A 25,370-nucleotide genomic window follows, 5' to 3' on the forward strand; every position below is an offset into this window, starting at 1 on the left:
AGGGTACTGCTCAGCCATTGGACAGTAGCAACGAGGGCGGGGCCAGATTCAAGGACACAATTGGTTAGAATTCGCCCATAGTGGCGCTGTGATTGAACGACGGGCGCCCTGGCCCCGCCTTCAAACCCAAGTTCCGTTAACAGGTTCGGTTGCTCCCGAACTCCCTTTCGCCATTTGGGCGGGGCGGATGGGAGGACCAATTCGAGCGGTTCCCTTCCCCTTACAGGCGGCCGGCCACAGGGCCACAGGGTAGGCGGAGACGTGACGAAAGACTTGTTACTCTTTTTTTTTTTTTTTTTAAGCTTTACTCTCTTCTAATTGGTTGGTGCACACCTGACTTTCGCCGCCCCTTCCAGACGCTTATAACGTCACGAGACGCAGGGTGATGACGTATTCCCCGACATTCCACATCCAAGATGGCTGCTGTCAGGAAGGAGAGACGTTGCTAAGGGGTTGGCCTGAGGCGAGGGGTGAGTATCTAGCTGACAGCGGGCAGCGCCGCTCACCTTCCGCGCACCTGGTGGTCCGAGTAGGGCTTGTCCAATTTCCTGGGCTCTCTGGGAGAGTTCCACTTCCCGGATTCCGCCGCCCTCTAACCCCGATACACGTTGAAATGATCAGGCGACGCTGAGTGGAGGCGAGGGAGCTTCGGGAGAGGGTCTGCGGCTTGGGGTGCGACACTAATGCCAAGAACTTAGGTAGCCGACCTCCCAGAGGAAGGTGGTTGCGATTTGAAGGGTGGGTTCTAGCAGGTGAGGAAAAGGGGAGGGAGGCTTTCGCTGCCGCAGACTGACCGGTCATCACTACTTTCTCGCAGCATGTGGATCCCTCTGTTATTTAGGCTTGGGACTTTGGAGAGCGTTCCGTGACTCTTGGACCGTGGAACAAGAGTAGGTCGAGGAATGAAGAAAAGGGGACTTCCTCAGTTAGACTTGTTCTTATCCAAACACCATCCTCTCCTGGGTGATTGGTTCAGCTTGTTGTTAGGGAAATTGATCTTTAGTAAGTGTCGAAATACATCTGTATGTTTATCTGAAAGTTTTTCAACAGTTTAACGTGCATAACGTACTTGGTGGTGTTCTTAACTTTGGACTGCCGATAAAACGGACCTTTCCATAGTCATCTGATGTAAGAAACAGCCTGATCACTTACTACAGACTGGCTTTTTTTTTTTTTTTTTTTTTTTTTTTAAGACAATGTCTCCCTGTATAATCCTGGCTGGTGTGGAGCTCTCTTTGTAAACCAGGCTGGCCTCTAGGTCAAAGAGTGCTCTGCCTTCAGAGTGCTGGAGTTAAAAAGACTTGTGCCACGAGTCTGGGCTAAAGACTGGCTTTTTATGTTTTACATACTTGACCTTGGTGATATCTTGATATATATTGTTTTTTACAGAATAATTGGGCAACACCTTGTTATTGTGTTACACATTTCTATGAATGATTCCATGAAAGTGTAGAGATTTCAAGTCCCAGTACCTAGACCATTATATGACACTTAGTAAACTGTATTTGCTAAGTGAATTAGAATAAATGGGTGATGGCCTTAGAAATGTTGGGAAACATTTTGATTAAAGTTGTCAGTGTTGCCAAGATCCTTGTTTGCTAAAGAATCACCTGTGATGAGTAGAATTGGTTTTAGTGGTTTTCTCCTTTTGTCTGGTATTCACATATTTTGCCGTATTATTCGGGCATATTAATAGTTGATCATGATTTTGACATAAAGTGAGTGAGCTTGTTTTAGGAGATGATGCCTGAATGCAGCAAATTCACTGAGTATATAAAAAGAAGAAAAGAGTTCTCTGCTTGTGTTCTTTAAACTTGGGTAAGGATAGTCAGAGGGAATTAAATTGAAGAATTTTTAAACAATACCTAGTTGGGTTAAATGTAATTCGTATTCTTTAGATCAGATAAATTAGATAGCATTTACATTACAGAGTAATTTCAATGTTGTAACATTGTTCAGAGCTTTTGAGAATATCTACAAATACAGTTAATGGTGGAGAACTACAGTAGAGGCTGGTACTTCCCGAATTTTCTTAGAGTAAGATCAGCTATCTCTTTGATGTAAGAACTGATGAATGGTCAGACATCAGGAAGAAAAAATTGAAGTGATGCAGATTACATTTCTTTTTTTGTTAAAGGATGGAACTCGGGCTAAAGAGATGTCTTAGCAGCTAAGAGTATTTGCTGTTCTTTCAGAAGACTTGAGCATAGTTCCCAAACACCCATGACAGGCAGTTCCTGGCAGCCTAGAATCTCAGCCACAGGGAATCCAGTGCCCTCTACTGGAACCTACACAGGCACACATGTACACATAAATGAAAAAATAAATCTTTCTAAAAATACATACCAAAAAAATGGGACTGGAGAGATGGCTCTGAGGGTAAAGTGCTTTCCATACAAGCACGGAAACCAGAGTTCAGACCCCTGGCGCCCTAGAAAGCTAGACATCATGGTACACCTGTAACTCCAGTGTTAGAAACACAGTGGGTCCTTCTGCCTCACTGGCTGGCCAGCCCATCTAGCTGAAACTTCTCCAGATTCAGTGAGAAACCCTGTCTCAAAAGTAAGATTGAGGAATACATCCTTCTGTCATCCTCTGATCTCTACATATGCCCACACAGGAGATCACACCCTCACACACATGGATGCACCCAGAGTTGGTTACACTGTGGTAAATAGTGGGTTGCTGGACATAAGTACATTTAGGTTTCATCTGAGGATAAAATAGTCTATATCTTAGTTGGCACAAGAAATACAAATATCTTTAAGAAGATATATATATCTTTAGGTTGATTTGTGGTCCTATTACTAAACTAGACTTGTTGATTGGCAGGTTGATGTCGGCCTGAAGAAAGATCCTCAGAGGTAAGCTATGGGGCTCTAGTCTTGTTCTTACTCAGATTAATATTTGAATCACAAAGTGTCTAAGAACCATGGTTCTCCCTGCTACAGCAATGGCTCAGAAGTTAAGACTGCAACCAGCAGCTGGAGAGATGGCTCAGTAGTACTAGCTGCTCTTCCAAAGGACCCAGGTTCAATTTTTAACACACATATGGTGGCTTACTAATGTCTGTAACTCTAATCCCAGGGAATCTGACACTGTCTTCTGACCTCCAAAGATACCAAGCATGTACATGGTACAGACGCACATGCAGATAAAACACCCATACACATAAAATTTAAAAAAAAAAAAAAACTTTTTTGTATGGAATGTAGGTATTGAAAGGAAAGAAGAAGAAAATGCATACTGCTCTTGTAGAGGATTCCAAGTGTGGTTCCCAGCACCCAAGTCAGATGGCTCACAATGTCCTGGTAACTCCAGCCTCTGACCTGTGCTGGCACGTATATATACTTACACACAGACACATGTGCATGCACATAATTTAAAATCTTTTTTAAAAGAATTGTGCTTCTCAAATTAATAGATGCACACACAGACAATGTAGTAAAAATAAGTAGCATGTTAGGTGACACTGAGATGTTCTTTTTCTTTGCAGTGCTAAGTTGAGCCTAGGTTCTCAGCACACTAGACAAACATTCTACCATGGAGCTCCGTCCTTAGCTCCACCGTTTGTAAAAGCAAAGATAATAGACTCAAACTGACAAAGGGTAACTTACTAAAAATGGTTAAGTTTACAGAATTCACCTGCTGTAAGAGGAAGCCCTGTCTTCATAAAAGTGATCTACAATGCAGTGTTGCATTTATAGAAACAAAGTAATGTGCAGATTGAGGAAATGCCATTCTTAGAGTCAGCAAATCAGGGCCCTGCCTAATTTACTTGCTAACTTTACAATGCTGTTTGCTGTCTTTTTGGCTCCATTAACTTCAAATTCTCAGTGATAAATTCTGAGACTAAGAAAACATTGTGTGACATGGTAACTGAAAATTTTTTGAGCCGTGACCTACAGAGTATCTGGATCATACTTCATAGCCAACCAACTCAAACTCTCTCTCTCTTTCTTTCTCTCTCTCTCTCTCTCTCTCTCTCTCTCTCTCTCTCTCTCTCTCTCTTTATACACACACACACACACACATCTCACACATAAATTTTTGAGATTAAATGTACAATAAAGTAACTTAAGAGATTAAAAACAGGGCTGGAGAGATGGCTCAGCAGTTAAGAGCACTGGCTGTTTTCCAGAGGTCCTGAGTTCAATTCCCAGCAGCCACATGGTGGCTCACAACCATCTGTAATGAGATCTGGCGCCCTCTTCTGGCTTGCAGGCATACATGCAGGCAGAACATTGTATACATAATAAATAAATAAATCTTTTAAAGAGAGAGAGAGAGATTAAAAACAAACAAAAAGGTGTAGAGATGCACACCTTTAATCCCAACACTTATTAGGCAGAGACAGGAGGATCTCTGTGAGTTGGAGGCCAGCCTGGTCTACATAGTGAGTTCCAGGACAACCAGGGCTATGTAGACAGAGACCCTATCTCAAAGAAAAGAGAATGAAAGGAGGTGGGAGGGATTATACGAGGTATGGTAGTGCACACTTGTAATCACAGATTGTGAATTCTGGGCCAGCCTGGGCTACATAGCTAGCTCCAGGCCATAAGACTGTAAGAATTATGTGAACACCAATTTTTGACGCTCAGTAGTGTATGAACTGCTTTCTAAACTAAAGTCTCATTAATGAATGAAGGCTAGTGAATGCCCAGTTGGTGCTGTTATGTGCACTATTGGTGTGAAGTGTGACCAGTGACATCAAGGTACTATAGACCTGAACAAGTTTTTCCACATGTGTTCTGAGATCTTTCCAGCCTCATCTGCTCATTGGGTTATTTCCCCCACCCAACTCTGCTCCAACCTCTGAGATCTTCTCTCAGGAGCTACTTCCTCCCCCTAACATATCACCTGTCACATCTTCCTCCAACTTTTGTTTCCTCCTCCGGAAAGGGCTTCCTTTCTGTGTTGATTTTTCTCCTTTTTTTTTTTAAACTCCTCAGCCAAGGTCCTTGGTTTTTCTGGGAGGCAAGAGGAATTTGGCTTTCTAAGTATTAGGTTTAAAGAACCTGAGATATTCATGGAAACTTCTACCTGAAAGTCAGCCTGCAGAAATATGGAAAAACAGTATCTTTGTAAAAACTCACTTATGTATGAATTAACTATAAAGCCGTGGTGACAGACAGAGGAGTGGAGAGCAAAACGGTCCTTCCTATGGGGCTTTCTCCTGATTGCAAATATTCCTTTTTATGCTGGGAAGAAAAAACAATAACAAGATGTTTATAGCCATTTCATATAAACATGGTTTATTCCTTAGTGCCCGCTTTAGGTTTCTTTCCATATTTCCACTTCTAAGAATGTTCTTTTGTGTGTTTGAATCTACTTTATTGAGATATAACTCATGTCAAACAAAATTAAATATTTAAAATGTACAAATGGGTAGTTCTTATAATATTCAAAGATGTGAGACCATCACCACAGAGTCCCTTTCAGTGTTCTTAACTCACTGCCCATTTGAATACCTTGACTCTTTTTTTTTTTAATGTATATGAGTGCTCTGTCTTCATGTACACCTGCAGATAGAGAGAAGAGGGCACAGATCCCATTATAGGTGGTTGTGAGCCACCCTGTAGGTGCTGGGAACTGAAGTCAGGACCTCTAGAAGAAAAGCCAGTGCTCTTAGCTGCTGAGCCATCTCTCCAGCCCCTTGAATGCCTTGGCGACTTTTAATCCTTTAATTTTCCTTCAATGTCTGCCACTCTTGATTGCTACCTCTGTTTTCAGTTTGCTTCCCCTTCATTTCTTGTGGGGTTAAAGATGAAAACTCTTAATTCTGCACCACTCCATCCCTTTCTTGCTTTCAGAGACTCTTCCTAAAGTCTATCAGAGTTCCCCCCGGACTGTTCAAACAGATGCATTCTCCAGCTGCTTAGTTCTTCCTGCTGGAGGAAAGACTAGATTCCCTGTAGAACAGCCCAGGTGCCAGGAGCAGAGTGCTCTGCTCTGCTGCTGTCAGCTCTCCCACCAGAAATGATACAGGCCCTGAAGAAGGCAGGCCTCTAGACGCAATGATGGGCCTCTGGCCTGAGTCTGAAACTGGGTTTTTTCTCACTTGACTGTCTGACTCCACCCCCTCGTTTGGAACTCTTCTGCTGCCAGGGTAAAAATGTTGCTTTTGAGCCACTTTGCAAGGCACTGACTTGTGGTGACCTTGAGTAAGTTCTTTGTTTCCATCTGCTGTCAACCTAGAACCTTTGGGAGTTCTGAGGGGGGTAGAAACCAGAAGAATCTAAAGGAGATGCTTCCTCATGGACCACCTCCTGCCCTTTCCCCACAGTACTATGCTTGGCTTAGAGACTTTGTGTGAGTTAAACCAATCCTGTGACATTCATAAGAGCAATCAAGTAAAAACCAGGAAATCTGACTAGTAGGTGCTAATTGTAGATATGGGTAATATGGGAACATGAGCATAGGGTGTCAGACAGGCCCAGGTTGTACTGAAGAATGGAATCTAAACCAGCAACAGAGGCTATATGTCAGTGTAAAAAAAGGCAGGGAGAAAGCAGGGCATCCAGACTTGTGTTCAGCTTTAGAATTCAGGGTATGGAATGCTGTCCTAAACCACCATCAGTGCTGGATTCAGTTAGGGTGTGCATTGAATTGGCTTTGGAGAGAGTACCCTGAACTTTGAACTAGCAATCAGTAGCACGTTGGGGATTGAGGGGTCTTGCCTCGGTCATGTTGTGTGGTTATGCTTCCATCTGTAGTTCCTGTTCGTTTAGTCAGATTTTCTATTTCCAGCATTCCCTCAGTTTGTGTCTTCACTATTGTCTCGATTTCAATTTTCAAATCTTGAACTGTTTCCTTCATCTGTTTAATTACTTTTTCTTGGCTTTCTTTGATTTCTTCCAATTTTTTGTTTTTTCTTTCATTTCTTTAAGGGAAGTTTTTTTTTGTTTGTTTTTTTGTTTTTTGTTTTTTTTTGGCTTTTCGAGACAGGGTTTCTCTGTGTAGCTTTGCGCCTTTCCTGGAACTCACTTGGTAGACCAGGCTGGCCTCGAACTCACAGAGATCCGCCTGGCTCTGCCTCCGAGTGCTGGGATTAAAGGCGTGTGCCACCACCGCCCAGCTGCGCCACCACCGCCCGGCGGGAAGTTTTTATTTCCTCTTTAAGAGAGTTTTTCATTTCCTCTTTAAGGGCCTCTATCATCTTCTTAAAGTCATTTTTAGGATTGATTTCTTCTGTGTTGGTATGTTCAGGTCTTGCAGGTGTGTAGAATCGCTAGGTTCTGATGTTGTCATATAGGTCTTTATGTTGTTGCCTGTATTTTTGCACTGGCGTCTACTCATCTCTTCCTCTGCTCGGTGTAGGCAGTGTCTGTGTCTGAAGGTGCCTCTCTTGTTCTAATTGTTAGTCTTGGTCCACTAGGAGTTCTTGGTCAAATCAGTGCTATTGGGCTGTTTCTCTGGGAACAGCTTAGTCCAATCGGTTAGTGGGTTCTGTCTCAGGGAGCAGTTGTTCCTAATTGGTGCAGGGTGGGCTTATGGATCTAGTGGTGGTTGGCGTCGCATGGGATGGTTTTCTTGGTGAGGGAGCAGGGAAAAGTAGCTGCCTGGCCCCTGAGGCACCGATGGCTGGTGTCTAGGGGCTAGAGACCTGATCTGCCGGTCTGGAGATGGGGCCTTACCTGTTCCCAGTCGGTGTAGGGTGGGCTTATGACTCTGGTGATCTGGTTCAGTGGCTGGACGGCTCCTACTCTTGCGTTCTCGGGTTGCGTTTTGCTCGCTCACCAACTCCTCAGCTGATCTTGTTTCCTCAGACTGCAGGCTTCTGAAACCTCTCCCGAATGGATCTCAGCTGAACAGGTTGATCAGCAGGGCAATCTCACCAACACCTCCAAGTTGTTGGACTTTGCAGGATGGGCATCTGGGCCCCAGGTTGGCCTCAGGCAGAATGTTCAGGTCTTTCTGGTCTCGTCCCACAGAAACGGCTCCTTCCCCGAGTGCTGGGATTAAAAGCATGCAATCAGTCTGAGCTGCTCCTCACCTACAGTGTTCTCCAGCTCCTCAGCTGATCTTTTGTTTGCCACGTTGTGTGATTATGGATTATTTATGATTGAAATTATTAATAGTGTGGCATCCTTTTTGCATCTTTCCTTCTTTCTCTTAGGATTATAACATTCCAGAGGCCCTTTTGGGAAGAACAAGGCTACTTCAATAAATGAAGGAGAACAAAGAAAATTCAAGCCCTTCAGTCACATCAGCAAACCTGGACCACACAAAACCATGCTGGTACTGGGATAAGAAGGACTTGGCGCATACACCCTCACAACTTGAAGGACTTGATCCAGCCACTGAGGCCCGGTACCGCCGAGAGGGGGCTCGCTTCATCTTTGATGTGGGCACACGTTTGGGACTGTATCCTGAGTCTCTGGGATTTGTTGAGAATAAGCTCTCCACCACTAAGAATTAGATTAGCTGCCATAGACAAGCGTGCAGTCCTTTGGTGCACTAGCATGAGTCTTCGGTACCTTTGATGTCGAAGTTGTCTGACTGGCTGTTCAGGGATTCTGTCTCTGTCTTATCATTTAAATATGTAGGCTTAGCTGTTGAGCAAATGGCTACTTAGGAGAAAACCAGCCCTAGTAAGATCACATCTCAAGTATTTCTTGTGGCTTGCTAAATTACAAATCTTCGCAGTACTCATTCTGACACTAGAATTCTGATAGCCTCTAATTCCCACCCATTTACTTGATGGTTGACTTTGTTGATATGGGCTGTTCTTGTTGCTTCCCTTAGTAGCTAAGAACATAACTTGTAGCCATTCCTAGACCAAGCCTTAACCAGAACAACAGACACTATGACACCCTGGCAACTGGAATCATTTACTTTCATCGATTCTATATGTTTCATTCCTTCAAGCAATTCCCACGATACGTAAGTGTAACTCTCAAGTGCTGCTATGTCTACTTACTGGCTAATGGGTCTTTTCATCTTATTTTCCAGAAAATGGTTGTTTTTATGGGTACATGCTATATATAAACAAATTCCATTTTGAATTTTGTTTTTTTCCAATTAACATTGTTGAAATCTTTTTTTGTTTGGGTCAATATGGACCACAGTCTTACTATAATTTATATAACAGTTTATTTATTTGTTATCTTTCACAAGGTAAACTTGGGTTTAAGTAAGACCATAACTTAAGTGTATTGACAGGATGGTATTATTCAAGGGGGATATTATATCTAGGAAGTAGACTGTGCAAGGGAGAGAGTACCATGAGAAAGCTAAGTTTTGAATATACCAGGGCTGGTATGGGCTAAGACAGCAGTCTAAAAGAAACAGCTTGAGAAGATGCAGAAGGAGGCACACAGTATGATGACCAGTCGTCAGTCAGGAACTCTATTTGGCTGGCTGGGAGTACATGCTGCTCTTACAGAAGATCCCATTTCAATCCCCAGCACCTATAATTCCAGTTTCAGGGGATATGACTCCCTCACCAGCATGCATCTTTTGCACATACAGACATGCAGGCAAAATCCTGATATACATAAAATAAAAATCATTTGGGGGAAAAAAAGTGAGGTTACCCTAGATGGGAAGGTAAGCTGAGTCAGCTCATAATAAGCCTTCAATAACTGTTTTCCTTGTTGGTTTGTGAGGTTCTCAAAGGAGGTAGTGTCGATGTCAGCTTCATCCACTGGCAGTGTCTAACATCCAGTGCAGTAGAATCGTAGGACAAGTATAGTGTGTAGAATTGAAGGGGCCCAGAAGCAACTGCGGGCCTCTGGCTTGGGCCTTTGGGTTGCTGTAACAGAATACTTTCGACTAAGTAATTTATATCAGAAACATAATTCCTCTCAGTCCCGACAGTCGAAAGTTCAAGATCAAGGTGCTGACAAATGGAGTGTTTGGTAAGAGCCCATTCTTCATAGAAAGTGTGCCTTCTTGCTATATCCTCAGGTAGTGGTAGAGAGGAGCAGACTGCTTCAGACCTCTCTCAGGAAGGTAGCAGTCCTAAGTACTACCACTCTAGGGATTAGTTTCAGCATGTAAGTTGGGGAGCAGAGCAGGTGCACACGTTAGATCACAGCAGGGAAGAAAGCAAGTGTGGCCTTGGTCTTGACAGACTGAGCTTGCTGTTTCCAGAGCAGGCTCTGCTCACTGAGCTGTTGTCCTTCCATTTAGAATAGGAAAGGAATTACCCAGGACTTTGTTCCCTCAGTTATTCTCTTTGTATCATGACAGTTATCTTCAAAAAATTATGTTTCGCTGGGAGGTGATGGCACACACCTTTAATCCCAGCACTCGGGAGGCAGAGGCAGGTGGATCTCTGTGAGTTTGAGGCCAGCCTGGTCTCCAAAGTGAGTTCCAGGAAAGGTGCAAAGCTACACAGAGAAACCCTGTCTTGAAAAAACCAAAAAAAAAAAAAAAAAAAAAAAAATCATGTTTCTTTTTGTTGCAGACTGAGGGCTCATACCCAAGGTGCCATGCATCTTAGACACACACACACACACACACACACACCACAACCTGAAGACTGTAGATTTCAATTGGTTTATAAAGCCACTTATTTTTAGGGTTCTTTAGCTTGTCCTTCCAGCTTTCAGAGGGTTGGGATATTTGCAATGAGCTGTGGATAGGAGACTGAGTACTGACTAACTGTAAGGTCAGAACATTCTCACGTTGTCTCATGGGATCTCTGCTAACCAGTCAGAGTGTCTTTTCCTCTTTTAGGTAACAGGAGCTTGTTGTCTCTTTCTGGCTGGGAAAGTAGAGGAAACGCCAAAAAAGTGTAAAGATATCATCAAAACAGCTCGTAGTTTATTAAATGATGTGCAGTTTGGCCAGTTTGGAGATGACCCAAAGGTAAGAACCCAGACTTCCTGCCTTCAAATCTTGCTATCTGGAGCATTGGCAAGGGCTCTAAGCTACTTACTGTGCCTGCTAGTTCTTGGGTTCGTAAGAGGACCTTATGAAAAAGCCTTCCTGGCTTTGCAAGGGGAGGTCATGTGGCCGAGGCTTGACCAAGTACTCCTGATGTGCGGGACAGCACTTGAGAACTCTGAGAATGGCAGCATGTCCAGTAGATTCAGCAGACTCCCATTCCCAGCTGACTTGCTTCTGACTCAAGAAGACATGCACTATTGTGATTGTTTCTTTATCACAGTTGTGTTTGAATGCCTGTGTATGTGTGTAATGAGTCTTTCTCTGTCCCATCAACCAGCTCCTAAGCTCAGCCTTAGCTTGGGCTTGTTTCTAACTAGTTCTTAAATTAGCCCATTTCTATTAATCTACGCGTTGCCATGGCTCAAGGCTTTTACCTCTCCTCCTGCATGCCCTGCTTCCTCTGTGTCTGCTGGCAACTCCCTCTTTCTTCTTCCCAGAGCTCTCTGTGTCCAGAAGTTCCGCCTACACCTCCTGCCTCTCTATCAGCCATTTAGCTTTTTATTAAACCAATCTCAGTGACGTATCTTTACACAGTGTAATCAAGTATCTCACACGTATATGGGTGTGCACACACCTCTCGAAGTCAGAAAACAACTTGAGGGAGTTGGTTCTCTCTATCCATACTGGAGTACTGGGCATCAAACCCAGGTGGTCGGGCTTGGAAGCAGGCACCTTTACCCACTGAGTTGTCTCATCCGCCCGGTCTTCTCTTTCTTAACTATCTTGTACTATCTCATAACAACTATCTTTTCTTTTTCCAAAGCAACATTTGTATGTGTGTATAAAACATGCAGTCATTTTCCTTACAGCTTTGCAGAACTAACAAGGGTCCAGAATACTCATCTATATATTGTGGTTATGACTAACACTAATGCGTTGTAAGGGTTGTGACTGTGGATCGTTCTGACCTGAATTTAATTATATGTTACCCTGTTTATAACCATTTGAACCTACTCAGAACTTACGTTAGCAGTAACCAGAAGTGCAATGCAATTTTATTTTTTTAAAAATGCGCCCTCGAAGAATGTTTTCTATGTCCGTGGACATCTGATTTCTACAGAGCAGTGAGATCTTATGTCATTGATTTGACTAGTCATGCTAGTCATGTGCTTCAGCCAGGCCTTGGCCGCAGGGCAAGTGATCTTTGTAGCTAAGATGAGTTAGGTAAGATGTCACAGATCTGGGACCACTGTAGGCCTAAGGCACCTGACAGCAGTACTGTGTACTGGTGGGTACTTTGGAGGACCCTCCTTTAACCTTCAGTACTTCCTATCTGCCATGCACAGTCTCCCAGACATGATGTGGGAGCTAAGAGGCACTGGGAAGCACCCAGATAAGAAGATAAAGATGTCAAGGGAGACATTTTCCCTAGGCAGAGGTGAAACGATTGTTTTGGCAGTGTAAGTATTCAGGAAAAATAAAGTGGTTAGCTGGAGGGTTTTTTGTACTAGCTTTGCTTTAACTGTTTTTCCCAGCAATACTAATTTTTTACATATTCATTTTTTTCAACCTCTATCTTAAAACTAGACGTAAAATACCTGTTGCAAAACAGGGTGTTGTCTTTGCTTTAGTAGATCTTTTTTGTTTTGTTTTGTTTTTTGGTTTTTTGAGACAGGGTTTCTCTGTGTAGCTTTGCGCCTTTCCTGGAACTCACTTGGTAGCCCAGGCTGGCCTCGAACTCACAGAGATCCACCTGGCTCTGCCTCCCGAGTGCTGGGATTAAAGGCATGCGCCACCACTGCCCGGCCTGCTTTAGTAGATCTTACAGTGGACTGGCAGGATAGATTTTAATCCCATAATCATTTACCTGATCGTTAGCTGTGGTACATGCTTTAAAAGATCATTTGAAGATGCTGTGAGAGCAATCTACCCAGAGGCTCAGACAAGGTGAGGCTGAATAAAGCATCCTGGAGAATGGTGTTTGCAGGGAGACTTGTAATTACCCCCATTAACTGAGTATCTGAAACTCACAGGGAAACTAGACCTGGGGCTGTCTTCATTAGACTAAAGGGCCACAGCCTGGAAGTCATTGGCATATTCAGTAAAGATGATTTCTACACTTAGAGGAAATGCTGGTGCCACTGGGAAGCAGGCCCTGATGATGATAATAGGCAAGAGAAGGTGGTTTTACTACAGTGTGCAAGTTCCTAAAATCTTAGAAAGCTTTTATGAGAGAACACTAAGAAACTAGGGTAGAAAACTTCAAACTTGCCATGTGATGGGAAATACTGAATGTTAAAGAATCTTCTACATTCCATGACATAATGCTCCAGGGTAAGAACCTCTTACCCGTCTCCTCTTCCCAGAACTCAAGTGTTTGAGCAAGAGTTAGTGATGAGAGATTTTCCACTCTCCACAAAACCCTTTCTTTAGCCAAACTTCCTCTCTAATTCCACAGTATCTGTGAATGCTAGGCATCATCGGGCTGTGTGATGGGCGACTTCTACAAGTACCTGTTTAAGGGCACTAGCTAAAGTAAAGTATGAAGAACAGAGAATCAATAGATAGCAGTAAAACTCTAAAGAATAAGCCTTGTATAAAACAGAACACTCTGAAACTGTTCAAAGCTAAAAAGATTGTTAGCGGGATATGCATAGCTGATTCTATAAAGTTTGGAAAGTCTCCATTTCCCAAGTCACTATAAACTCAGTAAGTTCCCAGAGGTATGCATGGCAAGAGATGTACAGAAGTCTGTAAAGAGCAAGAGTGAGCTCTGGGTTTTATGTGGCTAAGATTTGAGGTGGCATTTCAGATAGAATGATCTCTCTTCAGCATCTTTTATGAATGAGTGAAGCTCAGAAATGATAAAGCTTGTGTACATACGCTCTCTCCCTGTGCACACAGCTTCTGAATTGTGAAGCCACTTGTTTCCTCTGTCATGTCAGCATCCAGTGGAAGGTCCTGAGGGATTACATTTTTTAATGATCTATAAATAAAAGGTCAGACTGGCAGAATGGATCACACCTATAATTCCTGCATGTGGGAGACTGACTGAGAAAGTCACTGTGAGTTTGAGGCCACCCTCGGCTACATAGTGAATTCCAGGTCAGCCTAGGCTGGAGTGAGACCCTACCTCAAAATGTCCAAAAGTGGAACCACTGAGATGGCTCAGTTGGGACTGTGCAACCCTATGGACCTAAATTCAACCTCAAAACCTACATAAAGATAGGTGGAGAAAACCAGAGCTCCATAGTTGTTTTTTGACCTACACATGTACACCATGGCATACATACCCCTTGTATGAGCATAAAAATTAGGTGTTTTTTTTTTTCCTTTAAATGCTTTATGAAATTGTTCAATTGCATGCATGTGTGTGATAGATTCTGGCTACACTTTCCTTCCCTCCTCTTACTCACACCAGCCCTTCTTCTCTTGAGTTGCCTTTCCACCACTTTGATATGTTGTTTTGTTTTTGTTTTGACTTTGTGGCCCATTGGCTTTAACTAGGCCTTATATTAAGTGAGATAACCCAGGTCCAGAAAATCAAACCTATTTTTTTTTAGATTACTTTTAAACTTTAGCCAACAAAGTCATGGATTTTATCATGGCATCTTCCTGACTATGTGTCATTATACCTTTTCATTCATTCCCCTCCCCCACTGCTCCCCATGACTCCTCCCCCATTTCAGCTGGTTCTCTTCCTTCCTCTTGGTATCTCCTTCTGCTAGGCCCCGGTTGGAGCGCTGGGAGTCTAATTAGTGAGAAAGAGGAGGGTTTATATGAGCAAGAATTGTTGAAACCAAGGTTGGATAAAGCACAGGGACAAATAACCAAACGAATGGAAACACATGAACTATGAACCAAAGGCTGAGGGGCCCCCAACTGGATCAGGCCTTCTGAATAGGTGAGACAGTTGATTGGCTTGATCTGTTTGGGAGGCATCTAGGCAGTGGTACCAGGTCCTGGGCTCGTTCCATGAGTTAGCTGTTTGAAACCTGGGACTTATGCAGGGACGCTTGGTTCAGTCTGGGAGGAGGGGACTGGACCTGCCTGGACTGAGTCTATCAGGTCAATCCCAGTCCTCGGGGGAGACCTTGATCTGAAAGAGGTGAGAATAGGGAGTGGGCTGGGGGGAAGAGGAGGGGGCAGGAAGGGAGAGAACAAGGGACTCTGTGGCTATTGTGTAGAACTGAATAGTATTGTAAAATAAAATTAAAAAAAGAAAATCAGGTTTTAAAGGCCTAGTTTTCAAAGGTGGCTTGTGTATTTGCCATAATAATGCCTCTAAAAGCTTTTGCTTCTTGCTTTTTTTTTTTTTTAAGGTTGTCTCTGGTTTGTCCGCCTGTTTGAGTTTTTAAATTATCACTGTGCACCCATGTTAAAAGGCTGAGTAGAAGTAGGAAGGAGCAAAGAACATCTGCTAAGATAGAGCTAAGAGCACAGGCAGAGACCTGAGGTCATAATCAACTCTTCCAACATTTGTGCCGTAGGAAGAAGTCATGGTGCTGGAAAGGATCTTACTGCAGACCATAAAGTTTGATTTACAAGTGGAACATCCATACCAGTTCCTACTCAAATACGCAAAGCAGCTCAAAGGTAAGGAGACAAGGGGGTTTCGCTCTGTTGTTGTTGAATTGCTGGGGATGGAACTAGGACTTTTGCATTTGTTAGGCAAGTGCTCTACCTCGGAACCATATCCCCAATTGTTTTTTTAAGAACTTTTCATTCTGAAATCAAGTCTTTTTAATTTGACAGTACTTAGATTATGTTTCTCAAAAGAGAAAAACAGAAAGTTCCCTGTCAAGTGTACCCAGACCATGGCTCACTCAGACAGTGCAATAATGGAGCTGTTAATGCTTTTCCTTTATGCAGAAACAGGTTCTGTCATCCTGTTGCCAAGTGATAGGAGACAGGGAAATGAGTCAGGATTTTAAATAGACTAATAAAATTAGCCTTGGAGCCACATTTCCCATAAATGGTGATTCAGCGCAGGTCATGTCGAGAATATCAAGAGGTAGGATGTCAACCCATGTCATTTGTCATCATTTTCTGTACAAAAGCTCTTTGCTGCGCTGACACACAAGAGATTTTAAGTAAATACTTGTGACTTCCTGTGAATTATCTTTTCTACTATTCCTATTAGTTTAACTCTTTTTTTTTTTTTGCATTTCTAGGTGATAAAAACAAAATTCAAAAGTTGGTTCAAATGGCATGGACATTTGTAAATGACAGGTATGCGTGTTCAGATGTTGATTGAATTCTTTGTTGTTGTTGTTGTTTTTCGAGACAGGGTTTCTCTGTGTAGCTTTGGTGCCTGTCTTGGATCTCACTCTGTAGATCAGGCTGGCATTGAACTCACAGAGATCACCTGGCTCTGTCTCCTGAGTGCTGGGATTAAAGGTGTGCACCACCGCCGAATTCATGTTTTAAAAGATGCAGAGGTGTATGGGCCAGTTAGTGCAAACCCATTATCTCCAAGTAGAAGAAAATTGACTTGCCCAGAGCTGACTCCAGGTCATGTGCTTCTCCACTCAGATTTCTTTCATCCTATTGCATTAGTGTGGTGTGAGGGGAAAGTAAAGACTATGTAATGAGAGTGCATGCTGGACTGCTTAGGGCCCATTTGGTTTCTCGTGATGATTTCAGAACTTTAAATGTCCCCAATGAGCCAGTGACTATAATTGTTGGCAGTTGCACTCTGTGGCCTGCAGAGAAACATCTGGAATCTGACTTACAGACTGCTTAAGCAACCATGAGAGTTCCTTTGCAGACAGTACACTGTCTGGATTTTCAGCAGCTAGAAAGAAGACACAGCCTGATCTCATCTGTCACATAGTGCAGCAGTCTCTGAAATGTGCTATGGTTCATGTCTTTAAAAAGCAAGTTGGTAACCATGGTTTACAGCAGCTTATTTTGGCACTTAAAACTTGCTTTTTTAATGGATAATGCTTTTGGCTCTTGTAGATAAGTAAGCAGTCTGACTAGTTGCTAAATATGAAACTAATTTCTGTGTGTTGGTTTGGTCATGAATGTTAGCTATCACAATGCAAATCATGGTTTTCTTTCCTGTTGATCTAGTCTCTGCACCACCCTGTCACTGCAGTGGGAGCCAGAGATCATAGCTGTAGCAGTAATGTATCTTGCGGGACGCTTATGCAAATTTGAAATACAAGAATGGACCTCCAAGCCCATGTACAGGAGATGGTGGGAACAGTTTGTTCAAGATGTCCCTGTTGATGTTCTGGAAGGTACCTGGCATGCCTAGCTTCCTTTTAAGAATGTTGATGAATCTTCCTTGTGGGCCCCAAGTCCTAAGAGTGGACTTTCCCAGATCAGTAGCTATCCTGGTTTTTCAGTAGCATCTTTAGATTATCTAATATGATTTTCCTTTGAATGTGCACAGAGCTTAATGAACTAAAAGTAGAGCCCAGTTTTGTGCACAACAAAGATGGGTTGAGTTTAAAATGTGATTGCTACTTAGTAGTTCTTATAAGAATCAGAGGTGATTTTTTTTTCCTCCACTAGGTAAAATTTGGTTTAAAATGTTGGTTTGTGTTAAATGTAATTGTTGCTGTCATTTAGACATCTGCCACCAAATCCTGGATCTTTACTCACAAGGGAAACAACAGATGCCTCATCACACCCCTCATCAGCTGCAGCAGCCCCCATCTCTTCAACCTACACCACAAGTGCCACAAGTACCGCAGTCACAGCCGTCTCAAGGCTCTGAAGCAGCACAGCCGCCGCGCCGAAGGACTCACAGCAGTCCGCCCAGCAACAGCAGCAGCAACAGCAGCAGCAGCAGCAGCAGCAGCAAGCACAGCAGCCCAAGAAGCCGTCCCCACAACCTAGTCCTCCCCGACAGGCGAAGCGCACAGTGGTGAGTGGGCTTGCGGCTGCTGGCATCACACTCTGATGCCAGTCCATTTTTTAAGGGGTCCCATGAACACCCAAGGCAAGAGGTGAACCCACCAAAATTTAGTCAGATTGTGCATCCAGAAGTCAGGAAGTTAATGGCCTCCGAGAGCTAAGGAGGAGAAGCTTCATTGCTTCTCTTACCCCAGTGGGCTCTGAAACCTGTTGGGACCTGGTTCCAGTGTGTGGCATGGAATGTTTACAAAGTTTGCTGGTGATGGAGCACCGTCTTCCCCATGGCAGCAGTCTGACCAGGGAAGGAAGCCGTTTGTTCGACAGCTCCCACCAGAAGCCCCTAGGCTTTACATGCACTGAGGGCCTGAAGGCTTTATAGGGACAGGAGGAAGCAGAAATGACCTCCTAGATGCCAACAGTGTGCCCTGCAAGTTCAGGTCACAAATAATGTTTTGCCAGAGGCCATGTTCTGCCATTCTTAGCCTTGCCTTCACCCAAACTAGGCTCAGTTCACAGTTGTGCTTCTTTTCATAACAGGTGGTTTCTCCCAAGGAAGAGACTAAAGCTGCAGGTAAGCAGGCCTCCAGTTTCGCCTTTCTCTGCTGACTTTCAGGTGTACAGCAGCTTTAAGCTTAGAGCCCATGGCTGCCTTTGTCTACCAGCAAGAGTGCTGTCATCTCTGCTCATCACCAGACTGTTTTTAGATTGTACTTTGACTAAAGGTGTCATTAAGTTGAGACAGTACTGTCAGTAAAAAATTGTGCTTAGAAATACGTATGAAGGTGTAGTCATGAATGAGGGACTTTTGCAGTGGTGTTTATTGTGAGAGATGAGTCCATCCTAGAAGACAGTCGAGGGCCAGAGAGCCTGTGGGCAGCCAGAGGACACAGGTGATCCCTGGACATATCCTAGCAGCTTAAGAAAGCCAAAGCACTTTGTAATGCTGTGGTTTTTGTTGTTTTTTTCACAAGTTACTTAATATGCTTTAACATGGGATAAGCAGAATCGGAAGGATTCAAGAGCAAAAAATTAGAGTCATTTGCCTGTGTCAGTCTCATTACACTCTAAAAAGTCACAGTGTTGTGAGGTCTTCAAGTTAAAGCTGTATTTTCTCGACTCTCTGGGAGAATGATGAGTTCAGTACAGGTGAATGAATTTTAGCTCCCGTGACAGGCATTGAGAGTAAGAAACAGTGTGGGCTGTGATCCGTGTCGTGTAGGATGTACAGTCAAGATAAGCAACTGTGGTTCTGTTAGAGAAACTGGCCCACCATGACCCTGGAGGGAGGGCCTACCTCTGAGCAGCCAGAGTACTGAGATGAAAGGATGCAGGAAGCAAAGAATTGAGAGAGTGAGGCCAGACAGGAGGAGTCTTATTAGTGTGAAGAACCCTTTGATAGGATTGAAAGCCTGGCCTTTCATTCCCAAGTTGGGTCAGAGACCAGATCACAGAGGCCACATGGAGAATCAGACTTTATATAGTTGTTGGGAGCTTTTAAAGATTTTCAATGCGGGAGAATGCCAGGGTCGGCTCCTTTGAGGTCAGGTTCCTGACAGCATTAGTAGGATAATGAGTAAGATAAATGGTTAGGTGTGGAAAGATACTGGCCACACCTTGGCATTGGCCCTCAGGCCAGGAAGAGGGGGTCTGGGATGCGCTTGGACTTGGGAGTTCCCCACGCTGTACAGATTGTCAGCCCCTGAGGCCAGGCCAGCCCTTGAAACATGGCCACATCCTAGGGACTGTCAGCACAAATCACCAAATTTCCAAGGCTTTTGTAGTTTGTTTTTTGTTGTTGTTTTGCGACAGGGTCTCACTAGATAGCTCTGGCTGGCCTGGAACTCATTATGTAGACCAGGCTGGCCTAGATCTCAGAGATCACTTGCCTCTACCTCCCGAGTACAGTGTTATTTCAAGGCTGTGTAAAAAAAGAGAACATAAAAGTTATGAATAGGATTTTATATTGAGTACATGTCGAAATAAAGTGTTAGTGTGTCACGTTAAATGAAGTAATACAGCCTGTACTTTTTCACTTGGCTGTTAGAAAGGTGTGTGGCTTTCACACAGCTGTGCGGCAGCTTTACTTGTCCTGGCTGTGGTGAGAGGAAGATGGGAATGGTACCAATTACAGAGAGAGGAGGTCAAGAAAGGTACTGATTGGGGGTCCAGGGATGCAGAGTGGAGTCAGGGCTGTGAGTCTGGATGAGAGGCAGGGCCTGGAAGTTCAGTTATTTGTGCAAGCTGAGCCTGTTATCCCAGCCCTCTGGAGGTGGAGGCTGAAGGACTCTGAGCTCAAGGCCATCCTGGGACTGCATGGTAATGCCATGTCTAAAGCCAAGGAAAGGGAGGGAAATGCACCTGAATCCAGCCAGTGTTGGTGACCTGAAACCATGAGAAAGTGGTTAGCAGTGTGGGAGAGAAACCAGTAGAGGGGCTAGAACTAAGCTGCTCTGGAGTTCCAGGACAAAAGCCTCCACAGAAACAAGCAGGGTGGAACTCAAGGTCAACCACGAGCTTTGTGCCTGCTTAAGGTTTAGGCTTCTGTAGCTCGTTCTGGTGACCTTGCATTTCCTCTGGGGACTGGTGGTGTGTGGCACCTGCCCTGAGGCTATGCTGTTGCCTCTACCTGGATTGGTGCTATTGAACATGCACATTCTCTCTCCATCTACTCATCTGCTTCCAGATCTCCACTTTCCACAATTAATGCACAGCTGACAGTCTCCCAGCTGGAAATCAATAGGAGAGTGAGAAAGTAGACTTGAAGGAGTGTCTCGTAAGCACCCAGGGGGCTTGGTGACATGATACTGCTATGCAGGGCTTGTCTGTATTCTGAGTGCTCACTGCCCCTTCAAGTTGTTGAAGGACTGTGACAGAGAGGCCAGTGTGCTGACAGGGAGCAGTCAGCCCGTCCTGATGGTGAGGAGGTGTCTGAGCTGTGCTGTTAATTTTTAGCAGGGTTGATGGGTTCATGGTGGCTCTGCTGCTCTTCCTGCTCCTGGGATGCCTTGCTGATGCCTGTTCTTTTTCTCCAAAGAACTCTCTGCTTATGTGATTTAGTGACGTGACAGAGTATAAGTGACGTTTTTAACCCACTTTTTCTTTTTAGAACCACCACCACCACCTAAAATTCCCAAACTTGAGATCACTCACCCACCATTGCCTCCAGCACACCCACCTCCAGGTATGTGCCTGCCGATACCACTTGCCCAGCATCTTTGGGACCACCTACTGGAGGGATGACCTGGAGGGTCCAGCAAAGATAGATGTGCACCAGGAAGGAGCTTTCAAAACTGCTGGTTTCACAAATAGGTATTTGTAGATGTTGCAGACTTGACATGTCACTGACCAGCCACCCCCAGAAATACTGAACTACATGAGGTAAATGAATTTTCGAGCAGACCCTAACAGCTGAGAACTGTCTATCCAGATCTGAACAGAGTTGCTCTCAGGCTGCAGTCTCTTCACCTGCTTCTTCTTGACAAGATGTCTTCCTGGTGGGTTGTGAAGAGTAAGCGATCGTTGAGAGTCACTGGAGAGTAGCGGAAAGGGTAGAGAGGTCCCTGCACTACATGGGGCTGGGAGGCTTCCCAGACAGCTTTCTTTACTTGTACCCTTCTCAAAAATGGGTGCAGGAGAGCTGGTGTGTTCCGGGGCCCTGCACCTGGCAGTTGGCTGTTCTGACGGGTGGGGAGTGTGCGTAACTAGCCCCAGCTGTGGAGCTCCTGCCTGCAGCCAGCAGCTGCCAGGTGGCTCTCTGTGTCCACATGCAGTCACAGGCTTCAGTGCCGTGAGAACAGAGGTGATGTGTGCTCTGGGAGCACCATGCTTAGCTTGGGTGAGATGTGGCACATGTAGGGAGCCCAAGGTAGTCCAGCAAGTTGTTCCTGCCCTGCTCAAGGCAAAGAAAACAGCTACTATAAATGTCTCAGATCCTACCCCCTTTCATGCAGAACACAGGAATTCCCGTTAAGTTGACTGCAGACCAGCCCAGAACATAGTACCTGGGAGCCAGGTCAGCTCCAGAAGGGCCTAGTTGGAGAAAGTGTTGCCTGGCAACCATTGCTCTTCTGCGGGGAGATGTGGCAGCAAAGATGGATGAGTGGGCTAGGCTACAGGCACTCCCTCAGACAAGGTCCCTGGGATCCTGTGGTAGCTGTCTATGAAGAAGGATGGGAGGAGAAAGGTAGAACTCTAAACTGAAGAAATGCTAAGGTCATCAGCCAGGCTTAGAGGACATTTGGGGGCCTTGTGTGGCTGCAGCTTGTGACACAGAGGTGAGACCTCTACCCCAGCACAGTACAGGGGGCAAATACTCTGGGTACTAGACAAGCCAGAGGTAAAGATTGTAGTCGTCAGTTTTTTTTTCAGTTTTGGGGTTTGGTTTGGGTTGGGTTCATTTTTTGAGACTGGGTTTCTCTGTATAACACCTGAACTCACTCTGTAGAGCAGGCTTGCCTTGAATTCACAGAGACCTGCCTGCTTCTGCCTCCTGAGTTTGCTGAGATTAAAGGCGTGCGCCACCAATGCCCAGCTTTTTTTTTTTTTTCCTTAAATAAATAGGGTCTTTGTGTGTAGCCCAGGCCAGTCTTGAATCCCAACCCTTCTGCGAGATCTAGGAAAGGCGCAAAGCTACAGAGAAACCCTGTCTTGAAAAACCAAAAAAAAAAAAAAAAAAAAAGAGGCTAGATATGCATGTTCACAACCCAGGTGGTCATGGAATGACATAGGAGGAATTAAAGGGGTTATACTTCATGTACACATCACTTAGCTTTGGAACCAAGGGGTTTTGCCCCAGACTTTAAGCAGATTTTTTTTTTTTTTAAATGCTTTTTGAGACAGGGTTTCCCTGTAGTTTTGGAGCCTGTCCTGAACTAGCTCTGTAGACCAGGCTGGCCTCGAACTCACAAAGATCCGCCTGCCTCTGCCTCCCGAGTACTGGGATTAAAGACGTGCGCCACCACTGCCCAGCCTAAGCAGATTTTTTTACAGATACGTCTGGCCATTTGTTGAGGGAGGAGGGTGGCTGCTAATCATCCCAGTCAAGGCCCTCTGACATATCTGTTGCCAAGCCAGACTTCTGCTTGCCTTCACCTTGGTGAGAATAGGGTAAAGCAGGTACCAGTTCTGGGCCATGTGACAAGCAGTGGTGTGGCTGTGCCCCCAGTGCTTGGGCAGGCACCTTCACTATCCCATGTCCGCCTGCCCTGTTAGGACCCAGCATCTTTCACACAGGGCTTCTTGAGGAGCTCTTTACCTCACTTCCCTCTAGGTGGTCTCTGTAGCCAGCAGGTTTGCTCCTGTGCTTGTGTTCCTGAACGGCCCTGTGAAGGGACAAGTGATGTGTGTGTGTGTGTTTGGGGGGGTGCTTTGCTTGTGTGTATGTCTGTGCAGTATGTTCATGCCTGGTCCCCACAGGGGTTAGAGGGCATTGGATCCACTGGAACTGGAGTTACAGATGGTTGTGAGCTGCTGTATAGGTGCTGGGAACTGAACCTGGATCCTCTGTAAGAGCAGCAAGTGCTCTTAACCCCTGAGCCATTTCTGCATCCCCAGAACACAGTTTTTGAGTGTATATGTGGTAGTGATAGGGGGGATTCCTGGCATCAGAGGTGCAGCCATGACTCAGGATTACAGGCCAAGCCAAAGCCTGCTGTGAGGCTTTGGAGGAGCAGAGCCTGTGGCCCCGGCAGCTGTGGACAGGTCTGTGGTCTGTTCTCAAGAGTGCTGCTGCTGCTGCACGCCTGTCCACATACCCATCCTGTGGATCTGAAATGGCAGTCAGCTTGATCTTTGTCCTTCTAGTAAAACAGACAGAAAGGCCACTCTTGTGGAGTGCTGGCTCCTGTCTGACTTTGTCATCTCTGTCATTTGACAGGCTCAGGCTTTGGGAACAGACGGGCGGAAAGCCCCCACTGTTTGTGCTAGGAGAGGTGAATTAGGCTGAGCTTGTTTATGCTTTCTGTGCCTAGTAATTGGGGGGACCCAGCATCGTGGAGGATATTGTAGAAGACCCTGTGGGAAGGTGCAGGACCTCTAGACTTGTTGAGCCACAGAGGTGGTACCACCCCTCGCTCTTCTGTAACCTAGCCCTGGGGGATGGCAGCACCTTACCAGTGCCCATAAATAGTTAGTCTGCCAGGGGTCCCTAAAAGCTGCTTGGCCCTCTTACCCCAGGGCTGGGCCTTCCTACTGACATGTCTCTCTTCTACAGACCGGAAGCCTCCCCTTGCTCCTGCCTTAGGTGAGGCTGAAGCAACTGGTCCAGTGGAAGCAAGTGACCTCCCCAAAGTCCAGATTCCTCCTCCAGCCCACCCAGCTCCTGTGCACCAGCCCCCACCATTGCCACACCGGCCTCCACCCCCGCCGCCCTCCAGCTACATGACTGGGATGTCTACCACCAGCTCCTACATGTCAGGAGAGGGCTTCCAGAGCCTGCAATCCATGATGAAGACCGAGGGCCCCTCCTATGGTGCCCTCCCCCCAGCCTATGGCCCACCTGCTCACCTTCCCTACCACCCCCATGTCTACCCTCCCAATCCACCCCCACCTCCTGTTCCCCCACCTCCAGCTTCCTTCCCCCCCCCCGCCATTCCTCCCCCTACCCCAGGTTACCCTCCACCTCCCCCTACCTACAACCCCAATTTCCCACCCCCACCTCCACGCCTGCCCCCCGCTCATGCAGTCCCTCCTCACCCTCCTCCAGGTTTGGGTTTGCCACCAGCCAGCTACCCACCTCCAGCTGTTCCCCCTGGGGGGCAGCCCCCAGTTCCCCCCCCATCCCCCACCTGGCATGCCGCCTGTCGGGGGGCTAGGGCGGGCAGCTTGGATGAGATAACATGATGCCTTTTCCCTTGGGGTTTGTTTTGTTTTGTTTTGTTTTTGCTGTTGTTTTTTTAAAGCAAGAGTTTTCCAACCAACTTGAAGAGTAGATTGGGTGGGTAGCAGCAGGGTACCTTGTATATGCCACATAGTTACAGTATGGGAGGCTGGGCCTGGGATGAGAACCGTGCACCTGATAGTACCTGATGTGGAGAGACCACATCCCCTTTCAGCTGCCGGCTGTCCTGCATGGGGTTACTTACACCAGTGAAGACGCTAGTAGCCACATTGGCTCAGTAAGTAGCTTCAGAAAGGAGGGACTCTCCCTGTAGAAATCAGTGCCTATTTTTCCTGGGAACTCAACTTTTGGTAGCTGTGTCCTCCTGTCTGCTGTTGTCCTTCCATTCAGTGCTTCTTCCTGTGGCCCCAGCAGGTCAGGTGGTCCCACTTAGCTTGTAACTCTGTCCTCTGTCATCTGGAGGGGCTGCCTTGTTGGATGGATGTCTCCTTTCCTCCAGGGAGAAAGGAGGTGTGGACTTGGAAAATAATGTATGTTTACATCTCTTTGCAAAGTCTTGTACATAGAGATATATTTTTTAAGTGTGACTGTAACAACATACTGTGAATCCATCTTGGTTACAAATGAGAATCCTTCAGTCAGTTACCCAAATAAAATGGTTTTGAAACTACTGTTTGTCTGTGTGGGACCTGAGTAAAGGACATGCAGTCCACTGCAGAAGCAGCAGCCTGCTTTGGAGGAAAAGGGATTCTAGGCTACACAAGCTTCTAGAGGGATCAGGCTTGGATACCCTCCCATTCCAGGTTTGGGAATAACCATAAGT

At 45.4% G+C, this 25,370-nt stretch overlaps 1 protein-coding gene across 1 annotated transcript; it reads left to right on the forward strand.

Annotated features, from left to right (window-relative positions):
- Positions 1–155: 155 nt before the first annotated feature.
- Ccnk (cyclin K) lies at positions 156–25,217 on the forward strand. Its single transcript, XM_028882097.2, is given in 15 exon segments — positions 156–249; positions 357–470; positions 2,833–2,864; positions 8,120–8,367; positions 8,805–8,886; positions 10,687–10,818; positions 15,330–15,435; positions 16,014–16,071; positions 16,918–17,087; positions 17,422–17,588; positions 17,591–17,719; positions 18,247–18,280; positions 20,816–20,890; positions 23,921–24,485; positions 24,487–25,217. Coding segments are annotated over 12 exon segments (1,773 nt in total). The 5' UTR covers positions 156–249; positions 357–470; positions 2,833–2,864; positions 8,120–8,170; the 3' UTR covers positions 24,545–25,217.
- Positions 25,218–25,370: the final 153 nt, after the last annotated feature.

This window comes from Peromyscus leucopus, chromosome 14 (genome assembly GCF_004664715.2).
Source record: "Peromyscus leucopus breed LL Stock chromosome 14, UCI_PerLeu_2.1, whole genome shotgun sequence".
Classification (NCBI taxonomy): Eukaryota; Metazoa; Chordata; class Mammalia; order Rodentia; family Cricetidae; genus Peromyscus; species Peromyscus leucopus.